This window comes from Conger conger, chromosome 13 (genome assembly GCF_963514075.1).
Source record: "Conger conger chromosome 13, fConCon1.1, whole genome shotgun sequence".
Lineage (NCBI taxonomy): Eukaryota > Metazoa > Chordata > Actinopteri > Anguilliformes > Congridae > Conger > Conger conger.
In genome coordinates, this window is record NC_083772.1 from 9,983,611 (window position 1) to 10,002,921 (window position 19,311).

Below are 19,311 nucleotides of genomic sequence, written 5' to 3' on the forward strand. Positions count from 1 at the left end.
GCTATTTCCCCTCAAAACCCATTAAAATAAGACTAACATTGATCAATATAATATTTTCCACGAGTAAGCAGTGCCCTTAAGACCAAGAAATACCTCCTCTTGGTTCTTGGAACCAAAGAGTAGCCTCAACAGTTAGGTTTTGGACAAAACGTTTGAGGGGGAACCTGTATAAAGCCAGCCCATCGTAACCATCAACTCACTTGATATAGACCAACATTAATCAGCAGGGCTAGCTTTTCATTGAAAACAGAATATAGTAGAATAGAAATAGAATACAATAGAATAATTGGGAAAAACATTGTCTATGTAATCTTACATACACTACATAATGTAATGCCCTAAAACCAGCAGATATGATACACTGGCCTAGAAATTTAAATAATGTCAAAAGACAAACCAAATCCATGTGGCCTCCTCTTTTGGGATAAATTCAAGGATAAAGTCTTGTTACTCTCTCTGTAACATGCATTCCTAGTGAGACAGAAGCAGTCAAATCATTTGTTAGCAGCATTGCATAATAGCATTGCCTGCAAATCCGGTTTCCCAAACTCTAATGTCACCCTGTTGAGCTGTCACAAGAAATTAACTAGTTTGACAACCATGGGCATATCATGCAATCAAAACCGCCACAAAAAAAAAAAAAAAAAAAACTTTTAGAGTGGAAAATAATGGTGTTTTAAAAATGAAACTGAATGCCATTGCACATATTTCAAAATAATTTTCACTATATTTACATCTGCCAGGACTACAGGATTTTGTCTTGGTAATAAGAAGCTCAGTTGACAATAAAAGCCACTGTACTCTCAGAAAATAAAAGTTGGAAAAGTGCCAAAAAGGCACAAATGTAGTGGTACCCTGTAGGTACATAAACTATACCCCCGGGCCCACTTTTTTGCCTTTTTTTGTGAAAGGTACTTGTTAGTACTCAACTCAACCTGTATTTGTATAGCACCTTTCACACAGAGAGTAGTCAAATAGCAAAAACATAAGCATTATGTATGACATAAGCATAGAGTCGTAGGCTCCAAAAAATGCTGTGTGACTGGTGTGTGTGCTCTGCTTGGATTAGATTGCTAAAGGCTGAAAATCTAGTGATTAAGGCTAAAAATATATACTAAAATATCATTCATTGATCAATCAGCTGTATAATTATTTCTGCATTCACTGTTTACAACATTATTGATTCTCATACAAGTAAATGTAAAACTTTTGAAAATTCATCAATATACCCTCAGTAAGCACTTTATTAGGTATCTTAGACTTAAAAAAAAAAAAAAAAAGACTTCTACTGCTGTAGCCTATCCACTTAGAGGTATGAGGCATTGTGTGTTCAGAGATGCTCTCCTGTTGTAATATGTGGTTATTAGTGGCCATTCTCCTCTGATGTCTGTCATTAACAAGGCGTTTCTGTCTCTGCTGCTCACTGGATTTTCTGTTGTTGTTTTTTGCATCTTTCCAAGGGGATCAGCCGTTTCTGAGATACTCAAACCACCCTCTCTGTCACCAACAATCATTCCACGGTCAAAGTCACTTAGATCAAATTTTTTCCCCCATTCTGATGGTTTATGTGAACTGAAGCTCCTGACCCATATCTACATGATTGTATGCATTGCACTGCTGCTACACGGTTGGCTGATTAGATGATCGCCTGAATAAGTAGGTGTAATAAAGTAAAAATGTTCCCAATAAAGTGCTGGGTGAGTGTAGAATCAATAATTCCCATCAGAATAATGGGTCGCTAAACGCTTGCACAGCTGGGTGCTTGAGTATATGCATATATTGATGTCACCTTAAGCATATCAGTGTAGAAAAAAGGTTCCAACTTTCCGGGTCGAAATGAATTCATTCATAATTTCAGCAGTCAATCCACTGATACTGTAATATTCACAGTTTTATATTATATTGTTTAATCGCGTAACACGTTTTGGTCACTTCATGAATATTTTACTCGCTGTTTATACACCAATACATTTTTAGACGTGCATATATTATATTACTTTTTGAAGATGCAGTATACCGGCTATATTCCTCAGAAGATCATTTTTCATGTACGGATACATTGAGTTGTCATGGCCAATCAACAGCCTACAAGTTCTACACTGAACGTATGTAGGTACAGTACGCTGCACTAACAAGACAGAAACACTTGCCTTGCCAGCTGGCCTTGAAGCGAAGCGATACATTTCGTATAAACGCGCCATTTATAACTGCGATGACGTTTATTGAAAGACAGCCTATCACGTCGTACCTGTGATTAGGACAATGAAAATACATGGTCGAATCAAATGGGCCAAAGATTTGGCGTTAGCCAATAGAAAACGATGCCCACTAGACGAATGGTACAGAACTGAGCATCGAGAATTTGCGAATCGTCGTTGCTCCAGCCATTGCAGTGCCAGCCATATATTGAGATAAGCCGAATCTTCGGTAAGTATAATGACTATATAACGATTTAGATTCATTAATTTTAAAGAAAATAAAACAAAATACAATATGATTATTTTTCGTTTGATAACTATTTGGGGGAAATTGTTGGTGACGAGGGTGTTTTTGCTTGTTAGCAAGCTCGCTAACGTTAGCAAGCAAGAGAGCGGGCTTGGACGCTACGGTTGCAGTCAAAATAAGACGGACGCCTTAATAGCTAGCTATAGCTAGTTTGAACGCTCCGTTGATAATTGAGATGGCCATTAAAGCGCATGTATCAATATAAATAGACAATCATCAGCTTGAATGAGACTACCATGTATATTTTCGTTGTAGCCAACTGAAAAAGTATCGTATGTGATAACTGTTAGCTATGACTCAAATATGAAAATACCTAGTCACAACCAACGCTGCTAGTTTGCAAGTTATCTTAAATGTAGCAATATTATTTATGATAGTTATCTTATGTGGTCATATCCCCCCCAAAGTGCAAAGCCAACTGCCTAACATTAATTAACGTTAAATTACAGCAGACAGGACCCTGCCAAGTGAAAGCATAGATTAGGCAAACAAAATAATTCGTAACGTCAACATGCAAGCTTAAAAAAAAAATTCTCTAGCTAGCTAGCTGAGAGTGCAAAGTCATCGAAGCACAATATTGACATTAAAGTGTTAACTTAAGTTAAATATTTTGTTTTGACTAACTGGAGACAGCAACTTGGTAATGCTAGGCTTGGCTGTGGATTAATACTGTACGGGTAATATGGCTGACTGTACTCCCATAGGAAACGAGACACAGCCTTGTACTGCGTTAAGAACGCACTTCGGTTTAACTTTTTAAAACCATGTTTTCAATCAGATTTTAGCCTGAACTTCAGATTTTATCGCAACATAATTAATTTTTCGCCTTTATTTTTTGACGTGGTGCAGTTTTGGCGTTTATCTGAAAATGTTAAGGGTTTAAAATCATTAAAGAAAAAGATGTTGGTTTCCTCAGTCGGTCTGCTCTCTGTTGCTGTGCGCTGACAAAGAAGTGGCCATATTCTCAGCGTTAGCGCTAGCTGCGCTAGCTAACGTTAGCCTGTAGACGAAGACAAGCGGCCATTCCGAGCTCAGTAGGACACCAGCAAGCTAGCAAACTCAACACAACGAGCACACAGTCGAGACCCAGTGTAATGTACTACTAGGACTAGCGCGTAGATGTAGTCCGAAAACAAATTGCCATGAGCACGGGCTTCTGCAACATATCTGCCGAAACAAAAGCAAGCAGGAAGACTGCTGGATGTATTTAAAGGGGACTTTCTTTCATGACGAAGGCTTTCTCACAAAATGGAAGAAGAAATATTGCTGTCGTTGTTGACCTCTCCTTGACGAAAACTCATTCGCCATTGCTAGCTGTAGTATGTAAATATAAACTAAAACTTTTTTCCGGAATTATTTAAAAAACGAATACCTCTAAAAAAGTATATAATTTATTTTATCATATAATAATTTTTAAATTTTATAATAATTTTAACATTAATTGTAGAAAATTTTTTCCAGTATTATAATAGTATATATGCATTTGAAAGTGGCATCGTTTTGTTATTTATTATATCAGCACATAAAAATCGAACCCAAATTAAGCAACCCAGTGTTTTCAATGCACTTTGGTTTACCAACATTGTTTCTTGTAAACAACACTTATAGTACATCTAACTTGCTAGGTACAATACATCTACTTTAGCATTTACTAAAATGAACTTACTTGTTAATTGTGTCTAACCAAGGGCTTCGGCTTGATTTCAACCATAGTGGGGATACATTTGACTGCTGCCCCTGATCAACACACATGCCACAATGTACATGTTTAAGGTGGTGTGTGCCTAATATGACCATCACAGTAGAATCAACTAAGCTGCAGAAATTATGGTTTTAGGAAGTTATTGGCAGGGATAATTTAATTATCCCTTCAAATTTGTGCTGACATACCCCTCTTTCTCAGCTAAATCTATGCATAAATAATAATAATAATAATAATAATAATGCTATTCTGGAAACTACCCGATGTAGGTACCTAGCACACGTACTTACAAGTAGCGCCCGTCAGAGTAGATAGTGGAGTGAGGTCCAGAACATAGGGAGTCAAATGTAGCAAAATATTCCATCTTAGGGGCGACATGGCTCAGGCAGTAAGAGCAGTCGTCTGGCAGTCGGAGGGTTGCCGGTTCGATCCCCCTCCCGGACTGTGTCGAAGTGTCCCTGAGCAAGACACCTAACCCCCAAATGCTCCTGACGAGCTGGTCGGCGCCTTGCATGGCAGCCAATCGCCGTCGGTGTGTGAGTGTGTGTATGAATGGGTGAATGAGAAGCATCAATTGTGCAGCGCTTTGGATAAAGGCACAATATAAATGCCAACCATTTGCCATTTAATGTAACATAGTGACCGTTTTTTCTCCAAGCAGATGCCGAAAATGCCGAAAGACCCGAATAAGCCGAGGGGCAAGATGTCCTCGTATGCTTACTTCGTCCAGACCTGCCGGGAGGAGCACAAGAAGAAGCACCCGGGCACCGGCGTCAACTTCGCCGAGTTCTCCAAGAAGTGCTCCGAGAGATGGAAGGTAGCAAATACGCATATTATTATTATTATTATTATTATTATTATTAATATTCCATAAAGGCACATGTCACACTCTGCAGGTGTACTATTACAGGGAATTATTTAAATTCTACAAATAACAAATGTACATTAAAACATTGCGCAATGATAGAAACATTTGTGCACTGACCAATATGAGGTATGGCATGTTGACAATAATTATATTTACTGTAACAGGTTGAATTAAAGTTTTTAGGGGGTTTTTTTGTTTTTTTTTTGGGGGGGGGTGCTTAAAAAGTAAATTGGGTGTTGTTAAAATAACTGTTAATCTTTAAAAGATACATATTTTAATAATGTTATGACCATTATCAATCACTGACTTTTTACTTGTTTGCTGTTTTTTTAAGCCCATGTCCGCCAAAGAAAAGGGAAAGTTTGAAGACATGGCGAAGCAGGACAAAGTTCGTTATGACAGGGAGATGAAGAACTACATCCCACCGAGAGGAGAGAAGAAGAAGAAGAGAATAAAGGACCCCAATGCGCCCAAGAGACCCCCGTGAGTTCCTCTTTCGTTGGCTGTACAGTTTAAGAATGGAGCTGTAGCTCTCGTTGTTTCCAACCGGTGACTATAACTAAAGGGGTGGAGCTAAGAGCACACACTTTCCTTCTTCACAACAGAAACATTGAGGTTTTTTTTCTGTGTGTTATGGCAGCAGACAGGATGACCGCCCCGTTGCTCACATTTCCCTTTCAGGTCCGCGTTCTTTGTTTTCTGCGGGGAGTACCGCCCGAGAGTGAAAGCGGAACATCCTTCCCTGTCCATCGGAGAGATCGCCAAAAAACTGGGCGAGAAGTGGAACGGCACGGCTTCCGAGGACAAGGTGCCGTACGAGAAGACCGCCGCCAAGCTGAAGGAGAAATACAACAAGGTAGATAACCGGGAGGTTGGAGGGATGGGGGGGGGGGGGGGTTGAGGTTCTGTTTTTCACAGAGGCGTACAATCGATTTGAGTTTAGTGGAGGTATGGTGGTTTGTTTATGTTCTGACCATTAGTACTGTACTGGGCCTGATGTCATGTGATCCGATCGGACCGTTGCCTGCCTTGCTTTATTCAGCACGGTAGCGGAAGCGTTTCCTGGGTTCCCCCGGAATACGTCGTTCCCACTAGATTGGATGCGGCTGTAAAAATGGGACTTTCTTGACCCCTCATGTCCGTGTCCTGCGCAGGATATGGAGGCTTACCGCACCGGTGGCAAGGGCAGACCCTCTGGAGGCAAAGCCAGCTTTGCCACGGCGATGAAGGCCAAGAAGCAAGTTGATGATGACGACGACGACGATGATGACGACGACGACGACGATGAGGAGGATGAAGACGATGATGATGATGACGAATAAGTCTCAAGGGCCCTAGATTGTTTAAAACAAACGAAAAAAAAGTTAACCCCCCCCCTGTACACATTTCACATCTGCAAACAAGTTGTTAGGTTGCGTAATAAATGATTTTAAGCTGTACAGTTTTTAGCCCCTCCCTGTTTCCCCAACTTTTTGTAAAGTTAGCTATGAGCTGGGTCCAGCCCTGTCAACTTATTTTTTTCAGTGGTAGTTATTTAGCCCACTTGCCTGGTAGAGTTTAGGGGGCTTCTGAAATGACTTGGGGCTAATGGGCTCCCTGTTGGTGTAGGGTAACCATGATGCAGTATTTAAAATTTATGTGGAGTTGTAGTTCCCATATGCATTTTTTTTTTTTTTTCATTTTGCCATATCCTAGTCCTTTTACTGTATTATGAATACCACTGAAATTGCAAGGATAAAATGCAATTGTTTTCGTTGTCATTCTGATTCTGAAATTAATAAATCATTTTTTAAAATAAAACATTTATTTCACCAGGTAGTGATAAGAATTTATTTAAATATTGTTTTTCTTTGGTCATACTACACTAAAAAGATGAATTAATGACCTTTTTTATAAAGGCTTTGTTTTGCTTTTAACATGGTATGAAATCTCAATAGAAGGAATGTTTTCTTTTTCACTGAATACAAATCAGATTAGACTATGACATTTCCTGTGCAATTGACACATTTGAATAGTAGAAGTGAATATAAGTACACCTTATCATGCCAGTCAGTTTACTAACGGATAGTTGGTTTAAGTAATGGCCTTTTTTTATTTATGTATTCGGCCCATTGTTTACTTATAATTTTGAGTCTGTCAGTGAGAATCTGTCAAATTGTGCCTGTATGACTAAGTCACTGCCATTGAGAAAGTATGCATTTAATTTAAATGCATTTTCCTTAATTACAATTTGATGGATTTTGGGTTAAATATCGAGCTTTACCATTCTGAAATAAAGCACCCTTTTATTATAGCAAGTTATTAATCCAAGACGTATTCTAGGACTGTTGTTCAGTGGGGTGCTTGAGAGTCATATTTAATAGTATCGGTTGTTTGCATAGTCAAAGTTTAACAGAATATTTGTAATTGAATATTTAAGAGGCATAATTACAATAAATAAATCATACAATAAAATCACATAAAAAAAGAAATGTCCCGACACCAAATCTCTGAAAACCGGAATCTGCATGCGCAGTGACCTGTATTTGGATTTTAATCCCCTGTTGGCCTACTGCGAGTTGAGGCCTGCGCAACGATTCAATCTCCTAATTTTGGCCACCTGGTGTTCATTTTACGGAATTGCTCAGAAAGGCAGGCGTCGCACACCACCCAGTGGTGAATCTATTAATTACAATGAAATTAACAAATACATTTTTGTCTCAGTATATCCATGGGGCGGACGTTGGTCACAGTTGCAATAGGCCTGCAATTGCCGCTTCATTTGGACCTGATGCTTTAAATTAAAAAAAATTAAAAAAATTAGTAATAAACAATTAGGAGTTTTACAAGTGAAAACAGGTGGCAGTATAATTTTCAAGTGCCAGCAACACGTGCGCAATGCCGCAGGCTACGTCATAGTCTTTCAGATGTATTGATAGGCATTGTCAATAGTTCGTATTAAAAGTCAGTAGGTCTAGTACACGTAAATGAAAATGGGTTTGTTAGGTTCGCCGAATGCATTCTATTTATTTTGAGAAATTTCAGTAGGACTTGGTAGGCTATTGCACGAGTCAAGTTGGACTTTGGCTTAATGGCTAATTCTCAACCTGGAATCTGCTTCTTGAAAATCTAGTATGTGAAAGTCGCGAAATGGCACACGGTAAATGGACAATACCTTCAACACCGTATTGGCCTACACTTTGTTTCCTGTGCTGCCTTTTCCCCCCTCTCCAAATCCATAACATTTTCAGACTCCGACTCTTGCTCTTCTACCCCAGCACTGAAAACTTTCTCACCGCCCTCCTCTCTTACAGGCAGCACAGCTGCAGCGCTGTCCTGCCACAGTGGTCCACTCTGCTGCACGTCTTCTCACATTCACTGGATCCTATCACATCCACCCGGTCCTCTTCAAGCTCAGCTGGCTCCACATTAAAAATCGATTTTTAAATCCTCCTAACATACATGGCCACCTCCAAGCACAGAGGTGGGCAATGAGGGTCGTCTCTGTTTCTGGTTTTCATGCCAACTGCTGGTCTTAATTACTTAATTGGTTCTAACATTTATGTCATCTGATATTTTGTCTACATGTCTTGAGTGCTTTAATGACAGCCAGGCACTGTTGATATGATATATACTGTATGATATTGTTTTACTGTGATCTGATCTGAGTGTTGGTGTATACGGCCAGTTAGCTCATTTAGCCAGAGTAATTGGTGGAAACAAAAACCTGCATACACACCGGCCCTCCAGGACTGGAATTGCCCACCCGTGTCCAAGGACCTGCAGCTACTTTGATATTCTTCAGGACTACACAACGTTCTGTTGCCCCCGCCCCTCCTCCTCATCAGCCGGCGCCCCTCACTGCACCGCCTCCGAAGTATGGAGACTGTGGTACTCGCTCCCCCCTCACTTCTGCACCCACTAAGGCCTGGAGAATCACCTTCCATGACGCAAGTAAATTCAAGGGCTTCCTCTCATTGACACACAGTAGTTTTTAACAAGTTTTTTTTTTATCCCTGATTGGTGGCAGTTATGACTTAATGGTTGGTTAACTGTTCCTGCTGTACCAAGGAAACAGTCTGGCATTTGTATAGCGCCTTTATCCAAAGCGCTGTACAATTGAGGCTTCTCATTCACCCATTCATACACACACTCACACCTGTTGAGCACAAAGAGTTCAATGGATCTTGCTGGTTGCTGCACAGGCACCAGCAAGTTATTCACTGACTTTGGTTGGGCTTTAGCAGATCTGCACTTCTCCAGAGCAACTTACAGTGTGAACACAAAGATCAGGGATCACATTGCAGTAGAGAGTGGTCATAGTGAGTATTACCCCCAAGAGCCAGCAAGTGCAAGTGCAGACTCCATTGGCAACTTGTTTGCTACCCTCCTCCATGTTCCACTACGTGATACAATGAAGAACAAGGTGCAGTCTGAAGAGGAGGGCCCTGCTGTTCTGACTGTAGTAGGAAGCTCATTCATTAATGCCATTTGGCAGACACTCTTATCCAGAGCGACGTACAGTTGATTAGACTAAGCAGGAGACAATCCTCCCCTGGAGTAATACAGGGTTAAGGGGTCTTATCCAGAGCGACATTCAGTTGATTAGACTCAGCAGGAAACAATCCTCCCCTGGAGCAATGCAGGGTTAAGGGCCTTGCTCAAGGGCCCAACAGCTGTGCGGATCTTATTGTGGCTACACCGTGGATCGAACGAGCGACCTTGCAAGTCCCAATCATGTACCTTAACCACTACACTACAGGCTGCCACTGAGAGGCCATGCAGAAGTTAATACTTTGCTCATGTCTTCCAATCAGAGTATTGAGAAAACAAAAAATGGAGGCTTTTTCTTTGCAGGTTACCTACACAAATAACAAACATTATGGATGCATTGACTCTCAACAATTAATTCATAAATGTTATGTTCCTGTGTTCTGTCTGTTAGTTTATCATTGTTTATTATCATTATTCTTGTAATTTATTATTTTTCATATTTCATGTCTGGTGTTCTGTTTGTATTCATTGGTCTTTGCACTCGTGTTTACTAGCCCAGTCACTCCCTTGTCTGCGTGCCCCAATATTCGGGTGTTCACAGTAGTTCCGGGGTTCAACCTTCCTTCCAATCTTGCATTCCTTACTTCCTGCTTTCTCTCCATTTCATGTTTGTACATAGCACTAATATACTAATCTCAACTAACTTAGAAATTGTACAGTACTAATTATACTAACACACTAATATGTTTGTCAAACTAACAAACTAACATTCACTAATTTTGGGTTTTTGTAATTTAAATCACTTAACTAACTTACTAACACATCTCCAGTTTCAATTCTGTTCTGTAACTCCTATTCTATCACTATTTCTTGTCCTGAGCCCTTGATTCCTTCCCCCAGTTCTAGCCTCCTTGTTTCCTTGCCCTTGCCCTTGTGCTTGCCCTTGCCCCTGCCCCTGCCCCTGCCCCTGAGTCCTTGCCCTTGCCCTTGTTTGTCTGGATTTCCGGTTTTTGACCCCTGCCTGCTTCCCTGGACTCTTCTTTGCTTTGTGGATATCTGTACCTCTGCTTTGTTGGACTGACCCCCTGGTTTTTGACCCTGCCCTGTTTTTTGACATTTTTCTGCACCCCTGTCTGCTTTTGGTTCTTCCGTTTCCCCCGGCGTAACAATAAAAGCTTTAAGTTGTTGAATTTTTAACAATTCAACAACTTAACTTACTCAGTAACTGTTGGAGGTGCTGTCAAAATATTCGTCTGAATTTTGAGAAACCTCTTCAACAAAACTCCTTTAAAAAGTGTTCAGATTTATAGTTTCATCAAGTGCATATTTTTTAAATTCATGTCCAAAATGAAATATTTTTAAAATTAGAATTCAGAAACCGGATTCGTGTGAAGCATAAGCTCTTCGTTTTCCTTAATGAGGAGCTATTAGCATAAATAGGCATGCATGCGGAATTAAAGTACCATATGCACAATGTAGTATGCTGAAAATGATTACATGACGTCAAAAAATGTTTTAACTCAGACTGATTCGAGGTGAATCAACAGACTATTAATTGGTGAAAGTAACCATTTCGTTGAAAATGAAGAATTAAAAGACAAAACAAATGATGCCAAGCCACATAAATAGTGTTATTAAATATAATGAAAAAATTATGAATGAAGTAATGAATTTTGCATGTGATAATTACAGCATTATGTGTAGGACTTTTTTTCATTTTCAGTTTTATATTGGTTAGTAAATGGTTGGCATTTATATAGCACCTTTATCCAAAGCGCTGTACAATTGATGATTCTCATTCACCCATTCATACACACTCACACACTAACGGCGATTGGCTGCCATGCAAGGCGCCGACCAGCTCGTCAGGAGCATTTGGGGGTTAGGTGTCTTGTCAGGGACACTTCGACACAGCCCAGGCGGGGGATCGAACCGGCAACCCTCCGACTGCCAGACGACTGCTCTTACTGCCTGAGCCATGTCGCCCCATGTCGTAGTAGTTTTTATTAATTTGATGTATATTGATAACAGTTTGGCCTATTTCTAAACCAAATTTGGCATTTGAACCTGCGTGCGTGCGTGCGTGCGTGCGTGCGTGCGTGCGTGTGTGCGTGTGTGTGCGTGCGTGCGTGCGTGTGTGTGTGTGTGCATGCATATGCACAGGCACAGGCACAGGCACAGGCACAGGCACACGCACAGGCACACGCGAGGGGGTAGGAATTCAGTTTACCCACCTACCCAGACACCACTACACCACCGGAGAGCACTGAAAAATGAAGCAGTTGGCAAAACTGCTGAAAAATGCATGTGATAAGGTCACTGAGGAGCCAGGCAAAATATTTTGTAATGACATCATCCAGAGTCCCACTGTTTCATAACCAATTCTATTTTGAGTCCAGTGAATTATTATTGTACTACTAAAATCAACCACAGGAGGTCAGTAGACAACAATTTACCACATTCCTTGAGCCTCTAAATTGAGCTTTGTTTCCCCCAGGTGTGAAATTCTATAAATTATGTAATAAATTACAGTGATGTTTGAAATCATGCAGTATCATCTTTTTAATGGAACTCCTGTGTATACGTGCAAATAGTATATTAGCACTAATGAAAATGAATCCTTTTCATGGTAATAAACAGAGCATAGTCCAGACAACTACATAGATAGTCGTATGCAAAACTTTGGGCACCCCTAGTCAAAAATAAGAATTAGAATTAATATCTCGGTGAAGGGAAGCAAACATGAACTGTAAATGTTACAGAGTTAAACACGAGACCTTTCTGTAAATTCTAAAGCAAGATTGCTTCATATGTTCATTTTTAAAGTTGGAATATGGCCCAGTGCTTCCAAGTTTGGGAAGAATTTGTATTATTCTTTGCTCCTTTTTAAAAAGATGATTACTAAGGCCCAGACCCAGGTGATTTACTTGTATGGGCTTCAATGAGGCTGAACTTTTTATTCTGCAGTAACTCCATGACTTCTAAAGTATCTGACTGAAGTGGCTGTTCTGCCTGGTGTTAACAACCATGGGTTCCTCTAAACAGTTGTCCAAAAGTTTCAGAATGAAGATGGTTTATTTCCACCAAGAAGGAGAAGGCTACAAACAACTCCAAACTGCCCATTTTCACTGTCAGAAACATTAGAAAATGGAAGATAAATGGAACAGTCGAAGTCAAGGCAAGGTCTGGAAGACTAAGAAAATGTTCAGAGAGTGCAGCACTGCAAAAGAGCTCTGAAAAAGAGTAGCAGGCACATGTCTAGTTCTTCACAAGACAAAAATACGACATACTTTAAACTACAAAGACCTACATGGCAGAGTTGCCACAAAGAAGCCTTTCCCACGACCTCAATGTGATTTGGACTGACTAAACCAAAATGTGCAGCCTTTTTGGCAACCGCCAAATATTAAGAAATTTGAGAGGTCAGTCCAGACATTGAGCAAGCATACCTCAAAATCAACCATGAAGTACCTCCAGGTAAGACAGGTGAAGGTTTTTGAATGGCCACCACGGTCCCCAGACTTGAAAGTTGGTCAAATCTGTGGTGAGATCTCAAACATGCCGTACATGCAAGAAGGTCGAAGAATATTTCAGAGCTTGAGTTGTTCTGCCTGGAAGAAAGGGTTCCCAAACTTTTGCACAATGCCTTTTTCCTTTTTATATTATTTTGAAACTGTAAAAAATAAACATTTTTAAGAAATGTGTCATGTGGTACCATTTAGGGGTTGGGTTCACTTCTGTTCCCCAAGATATTAATTGTAAAAAGGCTTATTGACCAGGGGTGTATAACTCAAATGCTGCTAGGAAACGTCCGTTAGTAAAATGACGAAAGGATAAAAACTGTATAATACTTATAAGAAAACAACAGGCTCCAGAGCAACGCTACTCAACTCCACGTCCTGCGGGTTGCAGTGTATGCAGGTATTTGCTTCAACTATGCACTACACCACCTGATTTCACTAACTAGCTTATTATCTGAACCAAGCAGGTAACATCATTTTTTTAATCAGGTGGTGTAGCGCATGGTAGGAGCAAATACCTGCAGACACTGTGGGACGTGGAGTTTAGTAGCGTTGCCATAGAGCATGTCTCGGAGAACAATCTTTTAAATCTCTCAACAAGAGTTTTAATGCACCAAATACAGTTTAATGTGCTAACAGCAACTCCTACAATTCCTCTCTGTTCTTCTCTTTCACTTTGAGAACCATTGAGAAAACCATTGAGAAACTGTTCATTTGCACCTCTTTCCTGTATTCTCTGCTTGATCCTGTTCCATTTTAATGTTGTTTTTCAGTTGCTACACGAGCCAGTCTTCTCTAAAAATGTCAATTCTCCTATCCATAAGGGATATATAATTGTATAAACAAAGATTATGGAAACTAGCCTATAATATTCTGTCAGTCAAACAGTCAAATGAATAACCAGTCATTCCATTATGGTAGCACTCCTAAAAACACCTGGTTTAATTATAGTCTCCTCAGTAAGCATGCTGAAATAAGTATCACCTTTAGTATCAACCTTTTTTCTTAAGCTTGAAAATTACATACCCAAAATAAAATGGTTGCTATTCTTGAACCCTTTCCATTACAGGCACAATCCTGGTCTCTTCTGAGAGGTAACCCTTTGTGGTTTGTTTTCTGAGAGTGAAAATAAATTACTCTAAATATTACTAAAACAAAGTTACAGATGCTCAAGCACAGAAGAAGTGGATTTCTCCCGTAAATTATTTTCTGTTTCTGAGTGGATACAGAATATTGTGGCTTTTTAGAATTAGAAACTATTATGCATTTGGTTCGCTGGACCCTTGCCGTGAAAAGTACACTGACATTTCTTTGATTTGTGTAATCTATGGATTTCCGTTGGGGTCCGTTCATGCTAAAGCAATGGCATCTTAACATAGGTTATAGAGATAGAACCGTGAGTTTTCTCTTTCAAACGGTACATCCTGTTGCCATAGTGATTGAAAATTGCAACATGAAAAAATGAATGAATGCAAAAAAAAAAAAAACACACCAGCCCAGCCCTGGTGAGACTTAAGGGGTTAACAGCAGTGTAACTCCAGCAAATTGTCCATAGTGTGCTGGAACAACAATAGCTGCTCTCTTGGTGCCCATCATTGTAGTGAGCCACTTTCCGGTCGTGACAACAGCACAAGTGAATATAAACTTTGACATGTTTCCCTCGGCTTTGGGAGACATTATGGCAGGATTTAGGACAGCGGGCATGTGGAGAACCTGTGTTGTAATCCTCAGAGGACGAGACTGTCACAGAGACACACAATATGAATGTGTGGTATTCTAGCTGTATTCTAGCTGTATTCTAGCGGCCAACCGTGATATGCTAGTTACGTAAGTTAATGTATTCTTCAAGGGTTCCGATTGTATCTGTAAGGTCACACTAGGACTCGGAACCATACTGTCCTCTTGGGTCCTCTTCACACTTGTTCCTGTGTTCGATCTGCACTTCATTGTATGTCGCTGTGGATAAGAGCGTGTGCTAAATGCCTTGTAATGTAATGTTGAAATGTGGCAGGCAGGAAACAACTCCCAAGGTCATGAGAATGTACGACAGGCGGGCAGTGACTTTATTAAAGTCAGCAAATCATATATACATACAAGCATATATTTTATTGCATGTTCTACAATATATTTTCTTAATGTGGTTAGAGTACAGGACTGGGTTAGTGGAAATATTGCTGTAACATCATAGCTGGTAGGATGCTGCCATTCCAGTTGACAAAAGAATGAATGACTTTAGTGACCTATGGTTACAGTACATGCAAGCATTCTGGTTTGTAAATGGCTTGGCGCCATTTTGGCATATGTCAATAAATGTGATGTCTACCTGACTCACTGTGATTTTTAAGTGGTTTTCAAAATTGCGCTTTTGCGTCGTACTGAAATTAAATGTGTCCATGAGGGATTGTGGCAGTGGAGTCCTGTACAGTGCCTCACAGCAAGGAGGTCCTGGGTCCGAATCCCCGTTGGCCGGCACCTCTCTGTGTGGAGTTTGCATGTTCTCCCCGTGTCTGCATGGGTTTCCTCCGGGTACTCCGGTTTCCTCCCACATTCCAAAGACATGCAGGTTAGGCTGATTGGAGAGTCTAAATTCCCCATAGGTATGAGTGTGTGAGTGAATGGTGTGTGTGCCCTGCGATGGACTGGCGACCTGTCCAGGGTGTATTCCTGCCTTTCGCCCAATGTATGCTGGGATAGGCTCCAGCCCCCCTGCAACCCTGTTCAGGGTAAGCAGGTTCAGATAATGGATGGATGGATGGAGTCCTGTACAGGCAAGACTGTGGTGGTTTGGTGGTTTGGTGGTTAGGGATATGACTATTGCGGGGTGGTGACTGCAGTGGGTCATTCACCACACTCCAGTACAGACACACAGGGGAGTCGAAGATGTAGCGACCCACTAGACCAGAACAACCCTGTGGTGGGGAGATATCCCATATATTACACTGTGACATATCCCATGAGGCAAGGCAATTACACAGGCAGTGCTTTTGTGTGTGTATGGCTGGTTCTACTTGTTATTTTTAGATATATTTTAGAGATTAAATTTATGCACACAATTGCCTCACAGGATTTGTAATATGCCAGCTCCTATTCGCTCAATGATCTGCTCCAAGTCTCAAATCTGTTTTCTCCTTGTCATCTGTGTATTCACCAATTATTTTATGCATGGAACAGGATAAATATAGATAGCATTAATAAATAAGGAATAACATTTATTTCCATTGTTATAGCTTATTTGATTCACATTACTATTTTCTCTGGAGGACATTGGTACACAGTGGTACACATATGAGTCCATTTGAGACCATAAGCACACTGTAAGGGTTAATTTAACATTGAACATTTTGCTGTGTATTAATTACTGACTTCATTTATGGCAATGCGGTGTATCATATGGAAACCCATTGCGTTTACAACACACACGGGCACATTGCTCTCAGCACCTGAGTCACCTCTTGTTAGTCAGCTGCTCCAATGGCAGACAGAGCCACAGTTTGAATCTGCTCTTTTCAACAAGGGCAGGCTTGCGGGCGGATTACAGCTGGGAGCAGGGGGAGACCGCACGCTGGGATATGGTTGATAACAATCCCGGGAAGTGCCTTGCGGCTTCGGTCGGTGACTCCACCCCGCCGTCTCGTTTCTGGGATCTGAGAGAGACGTCGGCGCAAGAGCACAGCCGCGGTTCAGAGACGCGCCGAGTTCAGCGTGTCCGCACAGCCGCACGCCGTACGCTGCCCCGTGCACACGGAGACACGCACGGTTCCTGGAGGGATGCGAGTGTTGGGGGATGTGATGCGGGAGGAATATCGCCTCTCTAAGATCAGGCCATGGCGTGGGCGATCACCATCGGGATTCTAATGGCGTCGATCGTCCCCGTTCAAATTCCGGGGGGGAGTTGCGAAAAATATCCCGTCGTATCCACCAATAGGAAACCGAGAACTGCAGGCGGTAAATTGAGCAAGTGATTCATCCACCAGTCCATTCTAGCTGCTCTGTAGGCAGCGAAAGGCAGGGCCCAGGCCCCTCCTCCTATGGCAGTTGGCCAAAGCCCTCCCAGTCGGCTGTGCCCTTGCGTGCTAAGATTACATAACAGCAAACAGCTGGGGTGGAGGGAGATTATGTGATGCAGAGAGATAATGTCATTTTATTAACTGCTCGAGAGCTGTGCTGTGCCAGTGCCTCTGATGCCTAAATGACCTCTCCTCTCTGCTGCCTGTGCAGCACCATGATGATGAAGTCTGTCCTGTCAACCTGTTTGTTGCCATGGAGAACCTCTGTCTGTCAATCTGCCTCCGCCCCTTTGGCCTCAGTTTGAACACTGCAGCTCAGCTAACGTGACCAGAGTTTTCTCCTGGGCTGTGTTGAGCTTACCCCGCCTCTGAAGGGAAGTCACTTCTCCCAGAAAGTTCAGGTAAAATGGTGGTTTCCTCTCTGCCACACACTTTACTTTTATTTACCAAGGAGGCATTACTGTCTGTTTTTACCCTAACTTGGAGTTATGTATTTAAATATTATTTGTGTTTATTTCCTGAGAATCCCACGCTGGACTCTATACTCCACGATAATAGCACAGAGCCCAGCCTTTATTTTCAGTGTGCGCACCTGAATTAAGTTACCCCTTCTTCTGCAGATCCGATGCACAGTACGTGAGATATAAGATGGAATAAAGCGGAAAGTGAGCTAAAGTAAACATTTGTTTATGTGAACGCAGTAAATTGCTTTTCGGTGTGCGGCCTGCGACAATTTCCCCGCTGTTATTCCCCGCCGATATTATTTCTACGGCGTCTGAACGAAGAGCTTGTGAAAAAGAACCTTTTGCTCTTTATGGGACTGCGCCCTCGGAACGAGGTGACGGGTGATGCGAAGCAGGTCTGGCGTCTCCGGTAACGAGCCGGATTTAGAGTCACTGTCGTTACGGCACAGTCCTAATGAGCTGTCTGGGGCTCCACTCTGTGCTCAGCACATCCAATAACCAGAGCAATTTTTAAAATGTCACCGCTCTGAATGCAAACAGAGGGGTTACCGCAGAGGCTCTAAGAAGAAGACTTGGAGACGCCGACACTGTGGTTCCTTCCTGGGGGGGGGGGGTCTCCTGCGCGTGATGTCACTTCCTGTCTCGGCTCCTCTCCTACGCTGCCCGAGAGACTCCCTTCTATAAATCCAACAGGTTGAAAGTCAAATATTTCTCTGGTGTAGCTGTTGAGTGCGAGTGAGGAGGTGGATGCTGAATACAAATCAGATATATAATTCATATGAAACCATAGCAACCGAGGAATAACTGAAGTATAACTCGGTGTCAGAAAGCTAACAGGGGTTTTTTTTTTTCTTTCAGTATTGACTGGAATGAAACCCACACACACACACGCACAGTCCATCCAGAAGTATCTAGACAGTGACATAGATATGTATATGAAGACTGGCTGTCAGTGAGACACTGGAGTTTACTTCATCCCATTAGATCCTGGCAGCTAATTTGCAGGATATAGGTTTGCCCAGGGGAGCTGACCGGCTGCTCGCTGACGGCCAGTCTTCCTGTGTACCGAGCGTAGCCCTCCGTCAGCGCCTTTTCCCTGCCATTGACCCGCCGGTGTCCGCGCCCGCACGCTGTGCTCGGCTCCGGATCGTGTGTCTCCATTAAACCTTCCTGTTTCCGCCTCTGGTGGCCCTTTGCTATCTAAAGAGAATCTCCCCTCGAATAGCCCACTGGAGTCAATGTAACAAATGCGGCCGGCCCTTGGAAGAACTGCCAATGAGTGTCTGGAGAGGTCTGGAGGGAGAGCTGAAATTGACGATGGGCTATAACCGCCTGGAATTGATCACCTGGCCTGACAGTCTAATAGCTTTGCATCATGCACGGCTTGGTCCACTGGCTGAGGGCGGGTACGTGTGTGTGTGTGTGGGAGCACGTGTGTGTTCGTGTGTGTGTGTGTGCTTGTGTGTGTGTGTGCAGAATTCACACTTTCAACACTGCTCATGCACAGATAATTTTTTGCTTCAAAAGGGCTTTGGGGGAACCCAATCCATCTAGCATTTAAGCAACTTTAATATGCGCTATAAATTCAAATTAGATTGTGGGTAAAAATGTATGTGCTGTGAGCCACAAATAAAACTATCCACATTTCAGCATGGTGCTCCTCTATCTTGGGGCTTATCTCAGTCTCATAAGGGCACACACTCTCAAATCATAAAATATGCTTTATCATTAACCTTCTGTAAGGTCAAAATACCTATCTGCTCCACATGGG

The 19,311-nt window shown here is 41.9% G+C and overlaps 2 protein-coding genes across 3 annotated transcripts in view; both read left to right on the plus strand.

Annotated features, from left to right (window-relative positions):
- Positions 1–2,296: 2,296 nt before the first annotated feature.
- On the plus strand, positions 2,297–6,886 carry LOC133107810 (high mobility group-T protein-like). 2 transcript variants are annotated; one of them, XM_061217009.1, is made up of 5 exons: positions 2,297–2,427; positions 4,869–5,024; positions 5,410–5,558; positions 5,757–5,931; positions 6,230–6,886. In XM_061217009.1, the coding sequence occupies exons 2-5, from the start codon at positions 4,869–4,871 to the stop codon at positions 6,395–6,397; spliced, it is 648 nt and encodes a 215-aa protein (XP_061072993.1). In that variant the 5' UTR covers positions 2,297–2,427; the 3' UTR covers positions 6,398–6,886. The 2 variants fall into 2 exon arrangements, with proteins under 2 accessions (XP_061072993.1, XP_061072994.1); XM_061217010.1 differs by having other exon boundaries at positions 2,314–2,427; positions 4,866–5,024.
- A 6,124-nt stretch (positions 6,887–13,010) lies between these two features.
- The window catches only part of LOC133108298 (protocadherin Fat 4), a 30,692-nt gene continuing 24,391 nt past the window's right edge, over positions 13,011–19,311 (plus strand). Inside the window, exon 1 of the mRNA XM_061217769.1 lies at positions 13,011–13,025. Within this exon, the coding sequence (XP_061073753.1) occupies positions 13,011–13,025 (15 nt within the window). The remainder of the gene's footprint in view (positions 13,026–19,311) is intronic.

Bases quoted from the DNA above. Each gene is read 5' to 3' on its own strand.
- LOC133107810 (XM_061217009.1), top strand. From the start codon at position 4,869: ATGCCGAAAATGCCGAAAGACCCGAATAAGCCGAGGGGCAAGATGTCC. The intron at 5,559-5,756 runs GTGAGTTCCTCT...TTTCCCTTTCAG, and splicing joins AATGCGCCCAAGAGACCCCC to GTCCGCGTTCTTTGTTTTCT. The intron at 5,932-6,229 runs GTAGATAACCGG...TGTCCTGCGCAG, and splicing joins TGAAGGAGAAATACAACAAG to GATATGGAGGCTTACCGCAC.